At 40.7% G+C, this 21720-nt stretch overlaps 1 protein-coding gene across 1 annotated transcript in view; it reads left to right on the top strand.

The window, feature by feature from the left end:
- The window catches only part of FANCL (FA complementation group L), an 85789-nt gene that overhangs the window by 29233 nt on the left and 34836 nt on the right, over positions 1-21720 (top strand). Inside the window, exon 7 of the mRNA XM_077813967.1 lies at positions 9229-9297. Within this exon, the coding sequence (XP_077670093.1) occupies positions 9229-9297 (69 nt within the window). The remainder of the gene's footprint in view (positions 1-9228; positions 9298-21720) is intronic.

The following is a 21720-nucleotide window of genomic DNA, read 5'->3' as shown; positions in this document are numbered from 1 at the left end:
AAAGAATGTTAGGTTGCTTCTTTAGCCACTTACTGTGTAATGTGTGGAGATGAAGAGTAGGTATGGGAGACTGCAGTGGGGTCTTTGGGTAAAAAGAAAACATTCAGCGTTTCTAGGCTAAATAATTGGCCTGTTTTGAGAGCATTCCCTTCTACATGTTCTTACCTTCAGTAATTTATCCTTGTATCTTGTACTTGAGTGGTGAAAATTTCTGACTGAATTTCATTATTTGAACATTTTTGCAGAACAGTGCAGCTATTTCTTAGAAGGAGGTTGGGGAAAAGACTGTTCCTTCTTTCTGTTTAAAAACAAAAATTTTGAAGATTTGAATTTCAAATCTGAGATGGCAGAATAGCTGTTAAATTCTACATAAATAGCATATAAGATTTTTGAATTGGTGCAAAAAATGTTTATTTGAAAGACCCAGAAGAAGATGCAAGACGTAGAAAACTCAGTTATCCAGGTAGATCAAATTCCTATCGTACTCTGGTTCACCCCGTCTCATTTTCCACCAGAGTGTTGCCTCCTTCTTTCTAGGAAGCAGTGCTTCTCTAAAGCTGATGATAAACAATATTTCACACTTACTTTTCTAGGCAGATACCTTTTTGTCACCATAACTTGTCTCAAATGTTCTATCTTCTGCGCTTGTGAAGTAATCCTGCCTTAATGTTCATAGAGGGGTTGCTACATGAATCTCATCAAGTTAGAGACAGAGATTTTGCATTTGGATAAGAGACAACTTTTCATACCTGTAACTCAGGGATGGGCAAACTACAGCCTGCGTGCCACATCCGGCCCGTCAGACATTTTAATCAGGCCCTTGAGCTCCAGCAGGCAGCGGGGTCAAGAGCTTGCTCCACTCCGCGTGGCTCGTGGAAGCAGCGGCATGTCCCCCCTCCGGGTCCTACGCATAGGGGCAGCCAAAGAGTTCCCCAAGCGCCATCTCTGCAGCTCCCATGGGCTGGGAACCGTAGCCAATGGGAGCTGCAGGGGCGGTGCTTGCAGACGGTGGCAGCATGCAGAGCCCGTCCGCATAGAAACTGGAGGGGGGACAAGCCACTGCTTCCAGGAGCTGCTTGAGGTAAGCGCCACCTGGAGCCTTCACCCCTGACCATCTCCCGTGCCCCAACCTCCTGCCGCAGCCCCCTCCCATATCCTGAACCCCTCGTTTCTGGCCCCACCCTGGAACCCACACCCCCAGCCCAGAGCCCGTACCCCCTCCCATACCCCAACCCCCTGCCTCAGCCCGGAGCCCCCTCCCATACTCCAAACCCCTCTGCTCCACCCCTAGCCTGGAGCCCCCTCCTGCACCCTGAACCCCTCATTTCTGGCCCCACCCCAGAGCCCGCATCCCCAGCCAGAGCTCTCACCCCCTCCCACACCTCAACCCCCTATTTCATGAGCTTTCATGGCCCGCTACACAATTTCCATACCTAGATGTGGTCCTCAGGCCAAAAAGTTTGCCCACCACTACTGTAAACAGTATTTCTATGATTGACAAGTCAATTTCTAGCAATTATCCCCTTTTAAAAATAATTTTCTGCTTTTACAGCTGTCTAAGAGACCATCTAAGTTGTAGCGGTCTTTTCTCAGCTTCCTTTGAACAGCAGTGCTGCTCAGAATCTCGCCCCCCCCATGCACCTTTCTGCCCCTGGTATGTCCCCCTACACCAAGGTTTCTGAGGAGGTCTTCAGAGAACAGCCTGTGGCTGTCTTCCTCAGTTCCAGCTCTGGGGGAATTCTGTGGATTTTAGAGCTTTTATGTTGCTCTGTCCCTATATCTAGTGTAAAAGGGCTGGAGCAAGGGTGAGGATCTGATGATCAGAACGGAGGATGCATGGGAATCCAATCCTGCATTAATGAGCATAGCTAAGCATCTACCAAGTTGCTCCTGTTGAGCAGATACCTCCCTTCTTTGGTATTATCTAATGAAGACCACATTTTAGCCTATCCCTGTACTGTATGATTACTTTGAGGATCAAGGCCATCATGTTAATTGCACTACTCTTCAGTATCTGATTACTTTTATATACTCTTTTTAGTGCAGTAGTTTAAAAATCTCAGAGACTTCTAGTAGGAAAAGTAAGTTTTAGTATTTCAATAGTTTCATATGCTAACAACTGAGAACATAGTGCAATCACACCAGATTGTAATTCATAGTCATCAATCAACTCTTTTTTCAGAAGATTATAGTGGTGATATGATCAATTGTGTTTGTCCTTTTTAAAAATGTGTCTGACATTTAAACTTGCTGCAAAAAAAATAAATAAATAAAACATGGTTGGTGACATAGGAATTTAGATTTTTCACTAGTACACATATTAAACACATTGAAAAAGAATGCTCATTAAGTTTTAAGGAAAGCTTTGTGATAGTCATTCATATCATCTTCTTTGGGAAATATCTTCTGCTTAATTTTTGCTATGGTGTTTCTATTGATAACACCAGTACTTGGATTTCCCTTTGTATTTCCTGAGCACATACTGTCCGTTCTCTCCTATGATCCATCAAAGTGTTCAGTTGTCCAATCTTGTCTTCTTCAGAGGCCATATAGAGAAATGGGTTTGTGTACTCTTTTTGTGCCCACCCCCATCAAATATTGGTTATGTAAATAGCTGAATTAACTTGCCATGTTGAAGAAGAAATTGTATGAAGTGTAAGTTGAAAATCCTCCAACACTTGTGTCTGGTCATTGCCTTTTTTTTCTTGGATTCCCTGCTATTTGTTCCACATGATATGTTTCATCTGTACAAACTTTAATTGAAGTAGCAGTCACTCTCTTTATACTCCATTCCCCTGCTACTGATTACTTCTGCTGCTTATGTTGGTAAGTATGATGAAGTTCTAACATTGACCACATTGTCAACATTCTTTGGGCTTGTCTACGCATAAAATGCTGAGCTGCTGTGGTACTTCAGTGTACGAAACTACCTACGGTGATGGGAGGGGTTCTCCTGTCAGTGTAGGTAATTCACCTCCCCAGGAGGTGGTAGCTAGGTTGATGGAAAAATGCTTTTGTCAATGTAGTGCTGTGGGCAAGGAAACTTAGGTCTCCTTAACTACTCCAGTCAGTGAGGTGGATTTTTCACACCCCTGATGGACCTAGTCAAACTGACCTAATTTTCTAGTCCAGGTTTTATACTTTTCAGATTCAGGTACTGCTGACGTTCTCAAAAGAAAGAGAATTGGTTTTGAGGGATGGTGGGGGGTAGGCAAGGAAATTAGGAAACAATTTATTTTCCTTTCTGTAGAGCAAAAGGAGAAAGGCAGAATGCAAATGAAACCAGACTTTTGCTGGTAAGAAGAATGATTTATTAAGAGTTGGAGGGCTCAGTTTAATTTAGCTGTAAAGGCTGAAAGTAGTTGTCAGTATGTGTTGGTTTCTTGTGGGGATGTTTGGGCTCAGGAGGGTCAGTAACAGATACAGACCAGGGTATTTAGAGAACTGTTCTCCTTCATCAATTGTAAATTGATATCTAAATAATAGATTTTAAATAAGCAGGAGAAAAGAAATTTCAGAAAACCAGGAGTAGATGCTTACATTAATATTCAGTACTTGGGTGTTTTTTTTGTTTTGACTGGCATATAAGTCACACAAGACTGAGTTGGATTGCTTTTTTAATAGTCTTCAAGACAACTAGAAATTATACAATTTTGTGTCTAGTATTCTTGGATTAGATGTTTACTTTAACATGAGAAGAGTGAAATTTTCAGGGGACAAGTTCTATTGTAGATGATTGAAGTACTGTGTCGTGTTAAATGTTTTTTCATAAGGTTACCAAGTGCTTTAGAAGAAATCCCTAAATATTTTCTTGTCCATCTGTTTTATAGCTTGGAAAGGTCCTCAAAATGCATCCATATTTCATTATCAGATAAACTTATGATTTCTAAAATATTATATCCTCTCCTCAAGGCAATTTTTTAGTTACCATCTACAATAAACTAGCTGATTAAGTCATATTTACTTAAGTATTTATCCTATGAACTAGCTAGTCATTTATGTGTCTGAAAGAGGCGGAATGTTGTGAGGGTAGTATATAAAGACACTAGAATCAAACCTGAGGTTGCTATTTGGAAGACGGAGTGTAGTTCAGTCAAAAATAAAGAACTTGTAACAAATATTTGGTGTATGCCGGGGTGGGCAAACTTGTTGGCCCGAGGGCCACATCTGGGAATAGAAATTGTACGGCGGGCCATGAATATTCACAAAATTCAGGCTGGGGTGTAGGAGGGAGTGAGGGCTCTGGTTGGGGGTGCGGGATACGGGGGGGGAGCCAGAAATGAGGAGTTCAAGGTGCGGAAGGGGGCTCCAGGCTGGGGTGGGGGGAATGAGGGCTCCAGCGGGGGTTGTGGGCTCTGAGGTGGTGCTGGGGATGAAGAGTTTGGGGTGTAGGTGGGTGCTCTGGGCTGGGACTGAGGGGTTCAGAGGGTGGGGGGGGAGATCAGGGCTGTGGCAGAGGGTTGGGGTGTGTGAAGGGATACAGGCTCTGGCTGGGGTTGTGGGCTCTGGGGTGGGGCTGGGGATGAGGGGTTTGGGGTGCAGAAGGGTGCTCTGGGCTGGGACCAAGGGGTTCAGAGGGCAGAAGGGGAATCAGGGCTGAGCCAGGGGTTTGGGGCATGGGGGGGTGAGGGCTCAGGCTGGGGATGAGAGGTTTGGGGTGCAGGAGGGTGCTCCGGGCTGGGATTGAGGGGTTGGGGGGCGGGAAGGGGATCAGGGCTGGGGCAGGGGGAGGCTTAGGGGTGCAGACTCCAGGTGGTGCTTACCTCAAGCGGGTCCCGGAAGCAGCAGCATGTCCATTCTCCGGCTCCTACGCAGAGACATGCGGTTCCCGCCCAATGGGAGATGTGGGGGCTGTGCTAGGGGTGGGGGCAGCATATAGAGCGGAGCTCCCTGGCTTCCCCTACACTTAGGAGCTGGAGGGGGGCCATGCTACTGCTTCCGGGAGTCATGTGGAGTGGCCCCTGACCCTGCTCCCCAACTGGAGCTCTGGAGTGGGGGCAAGCCCCAGACCCCACTCCCCAGCAGGAGCTCAAGGGCCGGATTAAAACAGCTGGCAGGCCGTAATTTGCTCAAACCCTGGTGTATACTATATCCCTTTTCCCACCCCTTATCTCTGTCTTTTTTTAGGTTGCACATTCCTGGCACATGTTGAGGATCACTGAAAACTGAAGCAAAATTAGAAGTATTCAGTAATGCAGAGCTAGATGCTAAATCTTGTGTTACGGAACTTGATCTGGTTCTGTTGAAATGATAGGCCTTCTGTCTCTCATTTAGCTTTTAGACAGTTGGGTACATTTTTGAGATTCTAGATAACTATTCTACTGAATGTAATCAGACTAATCTTTTTCTTTTGAAAATACTTGCTTTAATTCATCTTACTCAAAAGTTACTTATTTGCATACTTAATTTGTATTTCAGAGGAGAAGGTGCTTTTCTGAGTACAAAACACACCTCTTAGTCATGGATAAAACATTAACAAAATTGGTTTGATTTCTGTCAGTATTTATTTTCTATTCTGTGATGGGCTGACGTCCGGATAACAGGAAGTAGATCAGCTACTTGAAGTTGCACATCTTGTGAAGTTTTGAGGTGATACAGCAAAAATTCGATCCTTACAGCAGGCACTTGTGAGGATAAAAAAGAAGATTCTTCCGGCAGTAGTTTGTGTGGTAGGTTGTTTGTGGCTCCAAATATATTTTTTATATATAATTTGTTAGGCAAATACTCAAATATTCAATTAAAGTTTTTCTAAATTGGTAATTTAATTTGACTTGTAATACAAGGTGATAGGGCTGTCAAACGATTAAAAAAATTAATCGTGAGATTAAAAAAGTAATTGCAATTAATCACAGTTTTAATTGCATTGTTAAACAATAATAGAATGCTAGTTATCTAAATATTTTTGGATATTTTCTACATTTTCAAATCTATTGATTTTAATTAGTACACAGAATACAAAGTGTACAGTGCACACTTTATATTATTTTATTACAAATATTTGCACTGTAATAAAGATAAACAAAAGAAATAATATTTTTCAATTCACCTTATACAAATATTGTAGTGCAATTTCTTTATTGTGCAAGTGCATTATAGGGTAGGGAATTACAGGTAGGACCCCATACCTGTAAACAAACTTGTTTGTCTTAGCAATTTGCTGAAAAGAAGTAGGACTGAGTGGGCTTGTAGGCTCTAAAGTGTTACTTTTTTTTTTTTTTTTTGAGTGCAGGTATGTAACAAAAACCAATCTACATTTGTAAGTTGCACTTTCATGATAGAGATTACACTATAGTACTTGTATGAGGTGAATTGAAAAATACTATTTATCTTTATTACAGTGCAAATATTTGCAATAAAAATAACAGTGAGCACTGTACACTGTATTCTGTTGTAATTGAAATCAATGTATTTGAAAATGTAGAAAAACATCCAAAAATATTTATAATAAATTTAAATTGGTATTCTATGATTGTTTAACACTGCAATTAATCACAGTTAATTTGTTTTGAGTTAATCGCTTGAGTTAACTGTGATTGACAGCGCTACAATGTGGTGATCTCTAACTTGTATTTACTATTTACAAATTTAACTTTAACATGAAGTGTGATTGAATTTGTGTTCTTTATCATTTTGATGAGGTCTGTGCCCTCTGGATCCTTATTTAATTTTATATAGAGCCTCATACTGAAAGATACCAACATGCTTTCCTAAATGATGTACAGTAGAAACAATGGTCCTGTTTAGTAGAAGTGTATAAGGTAGAGGCTGGTAATTAGCTGGTGCACAAAATACAGCATGATACTGTGAGGTGAGAAAAGTTTGGCCAAGACGTTTAGGGCAAAAAATGCCATAGGAATTTTTTTAATTCACATAAAGCAAGTAGGAACGCAGTTTTCACCATCACATCTGAAAGACCCCCCAAAAATGCTTAGAATTCATTTTACCTACCTATAAAAGACAAAGGAATCCATTGACTAACACTGCTGGGATTTTAACTTGTGGTCCCAAGATTGACGCTGGTCCCTAGCATGGAAAACTTGTGTTGGCTTAATTTGTTCATAATTTCAGGCATTGTGATCAAATTTCTTACACTTGTAGGACAGCAAGTATACTTTTATGCAAGCTATGAAATATTTAATGAAAAATATAATGGCAAATCGCTAGGATAAATGGCAAAATATATTGCTTCTGCAGGTGAAAAAACCCTGGAAATGTTTCTTGCCCAGTTGTTTCAGTTTCCTTTCCTGGTGTTCATTTTTTAACTTGTCTGCAAGTCATGACTGTGACTGAAACCAGTGTGATTAAAATGGAAAAAGGCAAAAGCTTATTCAAGCTATAAGTTTCCTTTAAAAAGTGGAAATCCAGCAAGGAACTTACCTTATCTGACTTAGTTTAACAGTTAGAAGGGCTAAATGGAAATTTAAACAGCAAATGGATATATACTTATTTTTTATTAAAAAAATAAACATAGCATGCATCAGTCAGTAGTCCAATAGACTAAAAGGGAGTCAGGAGAATGATCAAAGAGGATACGGATATTACAGAGAAACAAAATTTCGATACATTATTCTTTACCATAGGGGATAATGGGAAGTTACCTGGAGCAGATCTAAAATTTGCAGATAATAAAGATGAGGTTTTCTGTCAAACCTCACATGTCAGATGTTCAAAACCTGATGTTCAAAATTTCAGTAAGTCACCAGGACTAGTGATAAATTTATGGGGAAGATGGGAGGAGACTTATATCATCTTTATAAGGTTGAACCACTTTTTAACCAGTTAATTAGGGTCTCACTTTTTAAAGAAAAGTCTTATAAAATTAATACACCATTTCATTAATGAGGAAAACAGTTGTCCTTCTCTTCTTTTGGTCTCTGCCCCTACTTCTCCCTCATTCATAGCTTCTCAACTAATCATTGTCCCTTCTCCTAAACTGCTGAGGAGCTATCCTCATACCTCTCTAGTGGTTTCCAATGCTGCCTGTTCTTCCTGTAGCATATAATGGGACTTGGGTAGGGGTAAGGTGAAGGAGGAGAAACATGCTGATTGGGGTCATTGCTGTATTGGATGCGGTGGTAGAAGCGTTCAGACCAACAATCACATCTCTCATGTGGGCTCTGGTAGGGGCCACGGTATTGTCCCCTCAAGAAAAAGCCCCACTACACACTTGCTTATCATGATACATTTTTTTTTTTGTATATGTAATACTTGTATATTCTCTGAAGAATTGGTAGGGTCAGTTGGTGGAACTGGAAAAGTTGTATTGGATTGAGCCATGTAACTTTTTAGGTCATAAGGTCATGACGTTTTTGATAGTGGGTGCCTTTGAAATGGGTGTATTCCTATGAGATTAATTCCTTTTTTCCTTTTATTTGTGTAGAAAATGGAGATGCCTAGTTTCTCTTTCACAGATTTCATAGTGTAATGCTTACAAAAAGCAATAAATTGGGTTGGTGTAAAGAATGATTAAGTAAAGAATTAAACTTTTGAAATTGAATCAGATTTCATATTTGTATATAGCCTGTTGATTTTTGTTCTGGCTATTTTTTCTTCCCTTGGCATTCTTTCTTTTAATGTGATTGTTTTAAAAAAATGAGAATATGTTAATCACACGCCCAAGTTTATCAGTTTTTGAAGAAGTGGTACACAGTTGCAATTCAGTTTCACTAGCGGAAGGTTTTGAACAGGTGGTAATACTGCTTTTCATATATTGGTGAGTATCACAGCAAATTGGAAGTTGAATCCTAGGCTTGGGAAGAGTTGTTAAACATTTCTAAACCTGGAAAAATAACTTAGGAATGCAAATGCAGGTTCTTCCATTCATTGGTCCTATATTAATATGAAAAGTATTAGCCTTTCTTTAAACAGGATGAGGAAAAGATGGGAAGAAACATTCTTCCTCCATCTTGAATTCTCCCCGTTTGTCTTTTTTAGAAAAATATGTATGTTTGAAAACATTGTACACTTTACAAACTGATAGCTCTCCGGCTTCAATGAAATCTGCTATACTGAAATTTTTCTGTAAATGAAAGTTTCTTGTTTAAATGGTAACTGCTAACATTTTATTATTGTCTGGGGAATAATTTACATATTTTCATTGGTATTCAAGGTATTTGAGGCTCTCAAATGTCCTTATCAAATTCTCTCAGCTGATATCAAGTTTTCCCCAACAATGCATCAGCTTCACTGGCAAATCACAACAATAATTAGTGTTTTTTTTTTCCACAGTATCCTACAGAACCACCAAATTGCTTTGTAGACTTCCCTGTTGAATTTGCTCTCTCTTGGATTCCACAGGTAAAATCCATACTGTGTCCTTTTCTAATAACTAAGATTATATTTACTTACCAGCTTAAAGATATATTTACACTGTGTTTCTGATACAACAGGTCTGTGGTAATGTTGTATTTAAAAAGAAAAACAGGTTTGACTGTTTTGACCCCTCTTCCCATTTGTTGGTATTTTTTCCTTCACACATGCTTGGGAAAATGCTATATTTAGTGCATTCATATTTAATTCCCCAAAGTTCACAGTTTTAAATCAATTTGCTTTCATTGGTTTTTCAATTTTTAAAATGTTTCCTCAACCTTGTAGACATACTCTGTGTCAGCACTAAGTCCCCACTCCATCTCTTACACACTGGACTGCTGAGACTCCAAATATTTATGAATGATACTGGGAAATATATGCATGAGAGAGTAATTACTTATAACAGGGGGAAAAGCTCCCGCTAAACCTTGATGAATATTTTCTAAAACAAATAGAAATTCTTTATAATATATGTAGCTTAATAAGAGCAGTTGAGTATTATACGGTATCATAAGTTTAATGATTTGTTCTAATTAAGAACCAAATGCCATTACTTTCCATTTTTGTGGAAGGCCTGATGTTTCTCATGCATTATTTCTTGCATCTCTCCCTTCAATAGCAGTGCATGTTCTTGGTAACGGATTTACAGACAATTAACTGGAACACTCTATAGAAAATATTTGATGTTTGTTCCTAAATTAAATAAAATTAAACATTGTTTTTTGTAAATATTACATATTTAACAAATCTTGTCCGTGTCAAGTAGTTACGGTTTCCACCTATTAATAAAAAGTGTGCAACTGTATGTAAAACATTAATTTCTTGTGGTGTGGCATAAAGATTGTATCAGTACGAGTTTAGGATGGTCGCATAACTTCTGAGTGGCAAAACTCTGAGCCTTGTCACTTTCAGGATGACATACATACTGCATTGGGAATTTGATGAAGGAACAACTGCAGATCTGGGCAAGAATATATATATATATATATATATATATATATATATATATATATATATATATATATGAAATAATAAATATATTTTGACATTTCACAGTTTTGTTTTCACTTTCAGAGCTTTGGTTGATTCCATACGTGTTTTGGAACAACTTACATGCATATTGTGTAGTCTGTAAATTGTAGCGGCTTTGTTGCTCTTGTTGTAAATACTGACTTTTATATTGTGTATGCATATATCACTTTCAAAACCTTTTTTTAAAGCCACATATAGGCTGTGTAAATTCATGTTTGTTTAACTTTTGAAAATATTTGAGTTGATTTTTTTTTGATAGACTGAAAAATATAAGCTGACTTAAGTTAAAAGCATCACAAATATGCTCAATAAATTTCAGCTCTGATAGTTTGCTGCTGATAACCTTAAGAACTACCACCTGGAGTAACTTAAAAAATAAAAGTGGTTTTAAACAAACCTCCCAAGAATCAACCTTGTTTGACAAGTTAAAATTGATAATGTTTACATTCATGTTGCAAGCAGGTGAAAGTCTGGCATTGTCAATGTGACCTACACTACCTTAAAGTGGAAAAATGTATTGAGATTAGAATTAGGTACTGAATATTCCAAGCAACTGGGATAAGACTATTCACAGTGTAATTATCTATAAACTTATTCTTTTTCTGTCTTTGCAACAAGTGACAATTCATTCCAACTGCAGATAGTCTGCTCTAATTCTGAATGAAGCTCCCAACGTACTCTGCAGTATGCTGGTACATTCGCATCGATTGTAGAGTCTTGCCGGAGAATGGAGTCTGCTTATATCTATCAGAGTGGCAGTTTTTTGCAAAAATGTATTTGGGGGTTGGAAGCAGGCTATAACACTTAGAAAAACAGAAAATCACACATTTTTTCAGAATGTATAGAATTAAACTTGCAGGCCTAATTCAGGCTCCAGCAAGTTGGTGATTTAGCATAGGACTTGTTAGGATATTGCCTGGAGCAGTATCCAGCAATTCCTGGTATGGTTGAATATTTTGGTACCTAAGACGACTAAAAAGGAAGACATACAGAGTGTGACTCTTGCCCTGCTCTAGATATTTTGGGTATTCAACATACAGTTCTAATCCTGATAGGTTTTTAATTTTAACATGTGTAGGTCACCGTTAATGGAAACACTGACAAGACCCTTAACTGAAGCAGTAGAAATGTCACTGTTATAATACAAATACAAACTCCTGTTAAAGGGAATATAAATAGATTTCAGGTAATTGTTTTTTTGGGTTCTTTTTTTTTTCCAGTCTGCTTTTGCCTATTTAAAGTTCTTTTTAGTGCTTATGGACATGAAACTTGGAAGATCTTTATTTTCCTTTTTTGAATAAACATAGACATGACTTTATGGCGTCCATATTAAAAATGGGTAATTTTCCTTATGGTCCCTGTCTTCCTGCTGGGTTGATAATGTTTTGATGTATTTTTCTTTCTCTCTGATGAGAGGTCTGCTGCTGCTGCTTTGACATATTCATTTGGATGAATAATTATAACTTGCACAATGTCAAGCTGAAGATGGTAGGGTTTTGTGCATCATGACAAGCCTAGTAGCCAGTGCAGGTGTCTCACAGCATGATCAGCAACAGCCAGTGTATTCTGGCTCAGAGGAGACATTTTAGAGTAGTCAGAAATCAGCACCAAGGGCAAGCTGCTGCTGCTACTACTGTTATATGTGCCAAATAAATGCAAAATGCTTCTCAATGACAAGTGCAAGAACAACTATTTATTTCAGTTATATTCTTTTTCTAATTAACCAGATAAATTTACTGTCTACACATTTTAGCATACACTATAAGAATGGTACTACAGTTATTAGGTATCTGGATTCTTGTGCCCTCCCATTAATTACTATCCCTATATTGACCACTACCCACCTGGATTCATTCATGAAGGTCATGAAAATGGAAATTAATGACTAATGAGGTCATGTAGCTAACAGTGAAACATAATACAAGATCTGGGAAGGTATATTGGTGTGAATGGCATTATTCTTTAGAATTTTGAAGGAAATAGTTCACCATAGTAAAAGAATACTGATCATAATTGTGGTATTTCTAGTATAGGAGCTTTACAGAACTCAACTTTCTACGTATCCATGAGGTAGTGAATCTCTAACACAATATGAAAGCCTGGAATGGTTGACAACATTTTTCTAAAGATATTAATAGAATTATAGAACATATTAGCATGTTCTCTCAGTTTCAGATTTAGTTTTGGAGTGGGAGGGGAGGAGGGAGGTATTCACCTTCAGTAAATGACATGGAATAACAAATTACAGATGAAAAAGGTCATCTAATCCCTTCCATTACAAGTCCAGAATTGTTCATTAAATTTTCTTGTGTTTAGTCCTATCTACAACACTGGGAAGACTATTCCACATATATTGTGTTTTCTCTGGTATTCAGCTGCAACATATTCTTGATATTAATCTTTTGGTGGAGTGTTGAGTATACTGCTTTCTAGTTTCACAATTGAGATTTGCACCTGGGCACTGCAACTCTTGAAACTACCTAGAAAGCAGTGAACGTTTGGTGCAAGCATACATCAGAAGTTGTGTCCCCAAACATTTTGATTTAATTCTGCCATTTGAAATACCATGTGTGGATCCTATAGAAGCAAGGATCCCTTCAGAATTAATGTAACATTCTTTTCTTGACTGAGAACTGTTTTTGTGGAATTTCACTCTTGGGAGACTCAGCTCTCTGGTGGAGGGTTGAATATTTTAAAACTAAAAGAACTACTCTCAGAACAAATATCTGACTAGGCTGTTGTGTTGACAGAGAGGTGAGAAGTAAGTACAGGTTTCAATAGAGGTTTATGTGGCAGCTCTACATATTTCAGAGATGGAGAAGTTACTCAAGCATGCCTCAGCCCTAGACAAGTGGCCTGGTGGGATCTGGTACTGGAGTACTCATTTGGTCCTACCAGGAGTGAATATTGTAATCTATTCTGACAGTGCGAGTAAACTAATTAATCCCTTGGATTTTTCCCTCAGTGTCACATTCTTAGAAACCTTTGAAGGGGTTTCATTTTATCTAAGCGATAACTCATTACTTTTTAAAATCTAGCTAATGCAGTTTGGCCTCCACTTGTAAATTATGGAATTTTGGGGATGAGATGTTTAAGGGAATTCCTGAATTCTATTTCAGAGTGGAGACCAGGGTGTGGATGCAGCCATTCACTTACCTTAGTGAAACACTGTGAAAGGAAGATCAGCAATGCATTTTTGCAGATCTACTAATACTATTACTAAAACAAACTAGCTGTGAAATACAGAGAAGAAGAGAGACAAATGACCTCACTATTCTAGACGTAGTAAAGGAACAGAGAATGTAGGTAGGCTAATGCTTAATACTTTAGCACTACTGTTTGAATGTGTAAGAGACAAGCAGTCATGCTTTTCAGGTGCCTCTGAACTCATAGGATGAAAACCTGCTCCCCCCCCTAAAATCAATGTGTTTTTTTTTTCCATTGACTTCATTGGAGCTAGGATATTGCCAGTGGTGTTTATATGTTTAATCCCAAATGGAAGGTTCTGCCTGAGCAAGTCACCCTGGATAAATTTTCCCTATTCATATTTATACCTCATCATATACCTATGTAGTTCCTCTTTCCTTGTGTTTTGAACCATTCATACACTTTAGACTGCTAAGATGTTCTTTAACACATACTCCAGCTTGTCTACATGAACAGTTAATAACCAGCAAGCTGGTGTGTAACCTCACGATCTGTGCCTCTTTTTTAAAACCATATCGAGAAAGAACAGAGAAATTAAGTTTAGGCTCCTGATGATGGAGCAGGCTCTGTGACCAACCTCAGCTGAGGCCCTTCCCCCGCCACCAGACATCGGTCTCCAAGCACCCTTTGTTTCCTGTTTGACCTCTGCTTCTTGGTCTCTAGAGATCCTCATCAGAGTATAGAAGGTATCAGCAAGCCACCTAAGAAAACTTCTAGTTGTAGTAGAGAGCCTTCGTCAAAAAAAAAAAAAAAAAAAAAGAGCCTGGTCACCTCAGAAACACTGTGGTCCTGAGACCTTAGGTCCCAAAGGGAGTTCTGTGGAGGCTCCAAGCTGCTGCTGTACCAGGAGCTCTTTGAAGTTCTTCAAAACCACCATGGGCACCATTTATATCTCAGTACTGAAACCAACCCGAATACTGTTGAAGCATGACAGACTTAGCAGAGACTCCAAACACATTATTTAATGGAAGTCTTTGTCATCTTCAGACTCCTTGGTGCTGGTATGTGAGTAGCCAGACATCTGCAACCACAGAGGCTGTCCACATCCTCAGTAATGGAGTCATCTTACAGACCTGTGTCTCAACTACCGGTGCCTTTGGAACTGCCCCATTTTCCAGATGGGACCACCAAAGTAGACTGTTCCCTCGGTATTGACACATTTGGTTCATTTACACCTACTGCAAGAATTTAGATGTTCTAGAGACTTGATCATGTCAGATAAGCTGGAATCCCCCTTGTTAATGGGCATCAAGCAATTGTCAGTACCAACGGCTACTGGGTCATCGAGACCATATCTTTCTCTGGTACCTCCTAACTTTCCAGTACCAACTGCACGGGACAGGCAGTTGCATTTGTCTTGGGTAACTGCTCCATCTTTCGACTATGTTGAGGATGTCCTCAAACTCCCAGATCTTTGTACAGTGGATCCCCTAACAATGCTACATGAGACATTCTCCCATCTTTCTGTCCTGAAAGGGAAACTTAAAAGACAGTCTCATGCTGGCATGACCAGCATTGGATGCCCCGCTCCTTTGCCTTATGGTTCACCTCAGTGGCCATATTGGGACTCTCAGGCTGCCTATCACCAGTCATTCTCAAAGCCTCCCAGTTCCTCCTGTGGCGATCATTGAGGGAGACACTCCCCATCTCATCACTTCCTCCTCAATAGCCTCAGAAGGAGACTTTGGAAGACCAGGAAGATTGTGCAGACAGTAAGGTGACATCACAAACTAGTATGTTGTTCTCACCAGATGAGGTCATAATGCTGCCTCCATCTTCCCTTGCTGATGACTAAGCAGTTTCAAGAATTGATGAAACATATTATTGAATCATTACAGAGTCTGCTAGTAGGGGTCCAGAAGTCCCAGCCTAAGAGTTTGGATGTTTTATCTAAATCAACGTAGAGCAGAATGGCTCTCCCAATGAATGAAGCAATACTAGATCCTGCCAAAACCATTTGGTAAACTCCGCCACTACACTGCCTACTTGAAAATGAACAACATTTTATATACTAGAGAAAAATTCAGAATTTTTATTCTTTCACTCTCCACCAAATTCTTTGGTTGTGGAAGCTGTCAATGAGCAAGGTAGACAACCTCAGACCAAGTGGAGGTTGGTCTCCTATGCAAGTACCAAAAGCATTTCAGCCTATTTTAACACAAGAGCTATTCATCAGCGACTCTACAGTTTTGAATTGCTAATTACCAAGCCCTGATAGCAAAGTGCAACAACATCAGTTTGATAAATTCAGTAATTTTATATCACTTCCTAGTGGAACATCAGTGAGGCTCTTTGGTAAGAGCTCTTGGTAAGAACCTCTCTACAAGTTTTCCTAGACTCAGCTGACATGGCAGCCCGTTCCATCTCTGTTACTATGCATAGAACGTATTGGCTACAACTATCTGGCTATCCTAAGGAAGTCCAAAATACTGTAAAGGACTTTCCTTTTGATGGGCTGAAATTCTTCTGAGTCCACAGACAAATGTCTTCATACTTGAAAAAAAGATTCTAGGCCCACACTCATGTCCCTCAGCATGTATACTCCTAAAAATATGAGAAAATTTAGCATGTTGTGCACAGTACAGAGATCTTGTCCGGTTCAATACTCTTCCTACCATAGGTCTACTCAACCAATCAATAAAAAACCTAAATATCAAAAGAAGATACTGTCCACCACCACCACCTAGCATCTCCAAAGGGAAGATGGTGGATGGATAGGATAGTGTAGCTGAAGATTGCTATTTTGGGGATGTTCTGAGCCCTTGAGCAACTCTCCCATTTACTCCCCAATATGGTAGCAAATCACGTCCAACAGATAGATTTTTTTGAAGGCCCTAATACTGGGTTAATCCATTCAATATGCTTCCATCCCCCTCCCCTCCTTCCCATGAACACTTGCTGGGCCAAAAAGTCTTCTACATATAGGGGTCATAGAAGTAGTTCCAATCCAGTACAGAGGGGAAGGGTTTCTCTTCCAAGTATTTTCCGGTCCCAGAAAAGAATGGAGACCATTATTCAGTGTCACAGCTTTGTAAAATCACAAAAATTCAGGATGGTGACTTTCTCTGCTATAATTCAATCGTTAGATTCTGGGGATTAGTTTGCAGCCCTTGACCTTCAGGGCACATACTTTCATGTCACAATTCACCCCTCCCACAAGAGGTTTCTTTGCTTCATGGTTGGCCAGGATCACTTTCAGTCTTTCCTTTGCACCAAGATCACGGTGGTGGTAGCTTCTCATTAGTGTTCTCTGGGAATACCAGAGATAATTGGATGCTGAAGGGATAGTCCTACAACGAAACTCTCTATGCCATCCAGATGATATCTCTCTTCCACAGATTAGGGAATCTTCGAACATTAGGACTTCAGCTCAACATTGAGACAGTTTGCCTTCTCGGGGACAGGTTTATAACTCTAACAAATTTCATTTCTAAGATTCAGATAAGTCCCCTGACTTAGGTAAGAAATTGTCTTTAACTGCTAGGTCATATGGCAGAATGTACGTGGCATGAACTCAACATGTGAAGTTGCACCTTCTCTGCTTTGCAGGATGGCTTATAAACAGCCTCTATCCCAAACAAACGCAATGCAGACAAGCTACTATCAGTCCCTCATGTATTGGACTCACTCAAGTGATTGGAAGGACCCCTCAAGTCTGCACAGGAGTCCTGTTCACCCAGCCTCCTCTCATTAATAGTACAACATTGGACACACCCTTGTGGGATGGGGAGCAAACCTAGGGTCTCACCACCCAGGGCAAGTGGTCTACACAAGAATCTCTTCTACAAATCAATATGAGAGCCGTCAGGAGCTCGTGTATCCACTTCCTTCCTCTAATCAGGGACAAGTTGATAAAAATCATGACAGACAACATGACCTGCACATTTTACAACAGTAGTTAGTGGGAAGCCAGGTCCCTTTTTCTTTGTGCAGAAGCTATAAAACTATGGAACTGGTACATATACAATCAAATTCTGATCTCCGCCTCTTACATATCAGGAATACAAAACACCACAGTCAACAATTTCAGCAGGAATTTCTCCTAAGATTATGTGTGGGAACTGGACTCAAGAATTTTCCATTGCATTTTTCTAACCTGGGGGTTCCTAGAAATGGACCTCTGCTATCATCATCAACACAGTGCAGGAACTGGGCCCTCATTCCATGGGGCATGCCTTCCTCAATTTGGATTAAAGGCCTTATCTATCTTCTGACACCATTGCTCCTGAGAGTGCTGATCAATATCAAGCAAGAAAAAGACAGAGTCACTTTAGTTGTACTGACTTGGCCCAGGCAAGTCAGGTTCTTGTCCACTTTTAATGCTTCCACTCATTTCCTTTCTGCTGTTATAGGTTTCTGACCACACTATTCATGCCAACCTGGGAGTTGAGTCAGGGTTTGGCTCCTAGATGGGTCTCAGGAACAGAGACTTCATATTTGATAGAGGTATAACAGGTATTGTTAAACAGCAGAAAGACTTCTATGCAAAACACTTACCTTCAGAAATGGAAGAGATTTCACCACTGGTGTGTTCAAGGATCATCTGTTCACTCTTCCTTTTCATCTGCTTTCGACTACCTGTTAGAAATGTCAGGCCTTCCTATGAGCTCTGTCAGGGTTCACGTGGCAGCTCTCCCAGCCTTCGATTTGTTCGTGGAGGGTTTTTCATTTTTTTTCTCGCTGCACAACAGCAAGATTCCTCAAGGGAGGATGCATCTCTTTATGCAGATTAAAAAGCTCATCCTGGTATGGGATTTGGACTTGGTGTTTAACTGTTTTATGAAAACCCCTTTTGAACCACTGCTACTTGTTCATTATGCTACTTGTCTGTGAAGACTGCCTTCCTGGTGGCCATTGCTCCTGTCCAAAGAGTCAGAGAAATGGGGACTCAGATGGCAGACCCTTCTTGCATAGTGTTCTTTGGGAACAAAGTTTAATTACAGCCACATCTTAGGTTTCTACCTCAAGTTTCATCTAAATTCCATATTTACCAGGTCATACTCTGTCCAGTTTTCTTTCTAAAGCCACACCAGTCTAGGAAAGAAGCTTCTTTTCCTTCTTGGATGTCAGAAGGACATCTATTTAAGGTTTTCTATTTAGATAGAACGAAGCATTTCAGGAAGTCTCCTAGACTCTTCATGTCAATTGCTGACATCGGGAAGATCTGCGATTTCATCCAAAAGATTCTCAAAGCAGATGCATTATGTCATTAATAAGTTTGCCACTTTCAAAGGGTAGTGGATGTGCACCAGCCTTTGTAATCTGAGCGGAGATTCCCCAAGCACTTGAATCAAAAACACAGTTTTAGGTAAAATATAAAACAGATTTATTAACTACAGAAAGATAGATTGTAAGTGATTATTATTAGTAGGCATAGATATCAAAGTTGGATACCAAGGAAATAAAAATAGAAATGCAGTCTAAATTCTAACTTTAACAGAGTTAGCAAGATTTGAATCAGTCTCTTACCCCCACTGGATGTTACAGGCAGCTGACAGTTCTCAATACTCAAACTGAACTCCCTTCCAGCCTGGGACCAGTTTCCCTACTTCAAAGTCTTTTGTCTTCTAGACGATCTTTCAGGTGTTGAAAAGGGGATTGTGGGAAGAGAGAGATCAAGTGATGATGTCACTGTCCCTCTTTCATACTTTCTTTCAGCTGCTAGAAAGATCCTTTTCCTGACACGGGGGTCAGACAGTCTGCATTGGTCCTGCTGTCCCCATTGCATACGTGCCTTCTCCAAGGAGAGTGGATTCTTCTTGATGGGCTATTGTCCTTCCTGAAAAGCCAGCTGTGGGAGTCTCCTAACCTCCCAACATATTTCAGTAACACACATAGCAATACTTCATAACTTCACATACAATGATAGTAAATACTATCCAACAGGATATTAATGTTCTTAAATCATATTCATAAGGCATACTTTGTACAAACACATCATAATCATGTGGCAGTGGTGAATATGTGGGTTTCAGGGTGCTACTTTGAGGTACAGTGTGTCACAAGCCCATTCTACAAGATGCCAGTCTTCTTCTGTGGTTCTGTTGAAGGATGTCCCAGTTGTTCAAATCTGTAGAGCTACAACCTTTTCCAAATCTTATGCTCTGATTCACACTTTTAGAAATGATGATGCAATTGGCAATGCAGTCTTGTCTACAGTGTTAGATTCAACTACAAAACTCTCACTGCCATCCTGATACTGCTTGGAAGTCACCTGAAGTGGAGCCACCCATAGGGACCCTACTCAAAGAAGGTGAGGTTACTCACCTTGTGCAGTAACTGAAGTTCAAGATTTGTGTCCCTATGGGTTCTCTACTAATTGCCTACCTTACCTCCTGAGCGTCATTTCTCAGGACTTCACAATAAAGAAAGAACTGAGGGTGGCTCGTCTGTGCAGCTCTATATATCTTTAGTGCGGAGCATGAGAAGGACTAGAGTATGTGTGTGGGCTGAATGGGCACTGCTACCAAAAATCTCTGGTCAAACGCTCCTGGGTGCAAGAGCACCCAAAGGAGCACACATCTGAAAGAAAAAACGGTTACTCACCTTTTTGTAACTGTTGTTCTTCGAGATGTCTTGCTCATATCTATTCCAGTTAGGTGTGTGCGTGCGCCGCGTGCAAGACTGTCGGAAACTTTTCCCTAGAAGCTACTTGTCAGGCCGGCTGTGGAGCCTCCTGGAGTGGCGCCGGTATGGCGCTCTTTTTATGACCCTGCCGGCCTGACCCCTCTTCAGTTCCTTCTTGCTGGCAAGTCCAGCAGAGGGGAAGGTTGGGGGGATTGGAATAGATATGAGCAGCACATCTTGAAGAACAGCAGTTACAAAAAAGTGAATAACCATTTTTTCTTCTTCGAGTGCTTGCTCATATCAATTCCAGTTAAGTGACTTTCAAGCCTTACCTCAAAGGTGGGATCGGAGTCAAGGTATTGCCGACTGAAGTACCACTCTGCCGAAAGCCACATCATCCCTAGATTGGTGGATGATGGAATAGTGTGATGTGAAAGTATGCACTGAAGACCACGTCGCAGCCCTGCAGATCTCCTGGAGAGATACATGGGCTAGGAAGGCTGTCGACAAATCCTGAGCCCTCGTGGAATGAGCTGTGATGATGGGTGGAGGAACCTTCGCCAAGTCATAACAAGCGCGGATACACGCTGTGATCCAGGAGGAGATCTGCTGGGAAGAGACTAGCGAACCCTTCATCCGCTCTGCTACAGCAACAAACAATTGGGTTGTCTTGCGGAACGGCTTTGTGCAATTGATATAGAAGGTGAGCGCTCTCCTGACATCCAGTGAATGCAGCTGTTGTTCTTGAGGGTTGTTGTGTGGCTTTGGATAGAAGACTGGCAGGAAGATGTCCTGGCTAATATGGAAGTGGGATATCACCTTGGGAAGGAAAGCTGGATGAGGTCTAAGTTGTACCTTGTCTTATGAAAGATAGTGTATGGAGGCTCAGAGGTGAGGGCCCGTAGTTCAGACATGCATCGTGCTCAGGTGATAGCTACCAGAAAAGCAACCTTCCAAGAGAGGTAGAGGAGTGAACAAGAAGCTAACGGCTCGAAGGGAGAGTGAATGAGGCAGGAGAGGACTAGGTTAAGGTCCCAGGATGGGATGGGGGGCTTCATCGGATGATATATCTTTTCCAGTCCTTTCAGGAAATGTCCCACAATGGAGTGCGTGAACACCGAACTCCCGGAGTTGCCTGGGTGAAAAGCCGAGATGGCTGCGAGATGGACCTTGAGAGAACCAAATGCCAGATGCTGGTCTTTCAGGTACAAAAGATAGTCCAGGATACAAGGGATGGGAGCCTGGAGTGGGAGCACCTGCCTTTGGGCGCACCAGCTAGAGAACCTCTTCCATTTCACCCTGTATGTGGCTCTAGTAGACGGCTTGCAGCTCTCCAGAAGTACCTGCCTCACCAGATCTGAACAGGCGAGGTCTGCCTGATTCAGCCATGGATTCTCCAAGCCATGAGGTGGAGAGACTGAAGGTCTGGGTGAAGGAGGTGACCGAGGTTCTGTGTAATGAGGTCAGGAGTGAGAGGTAGCCGTATCAGTACCTGGATCGACAAATTCAAGAGGGTGGGGTACCAGCATTGGCGAGGCCAAGCTGGGGCCACCAGAATGACCCTTGTCCCTGCAGACTTTGAGAAGCACCTTGGGGATGAGTGGG

Source organism: Eretmochelys imbricata, chromosome 3 (assembly GCF_965152235.1).
Source record: "Eretmochelys imbricata isolate rEreImb1 chromosome 3, rEreImb1.hap1, whole genome shotgun sequence".
Taxonomy (NCBI): Eukaryota; Metazoa; Chordata; order Testudines; family Cheloniidae; genus Eretmochelys; species Eretmochelys imbricata.
This window is presented reverse-complemented; position numbering and strand designations above follow the sequence as displayed.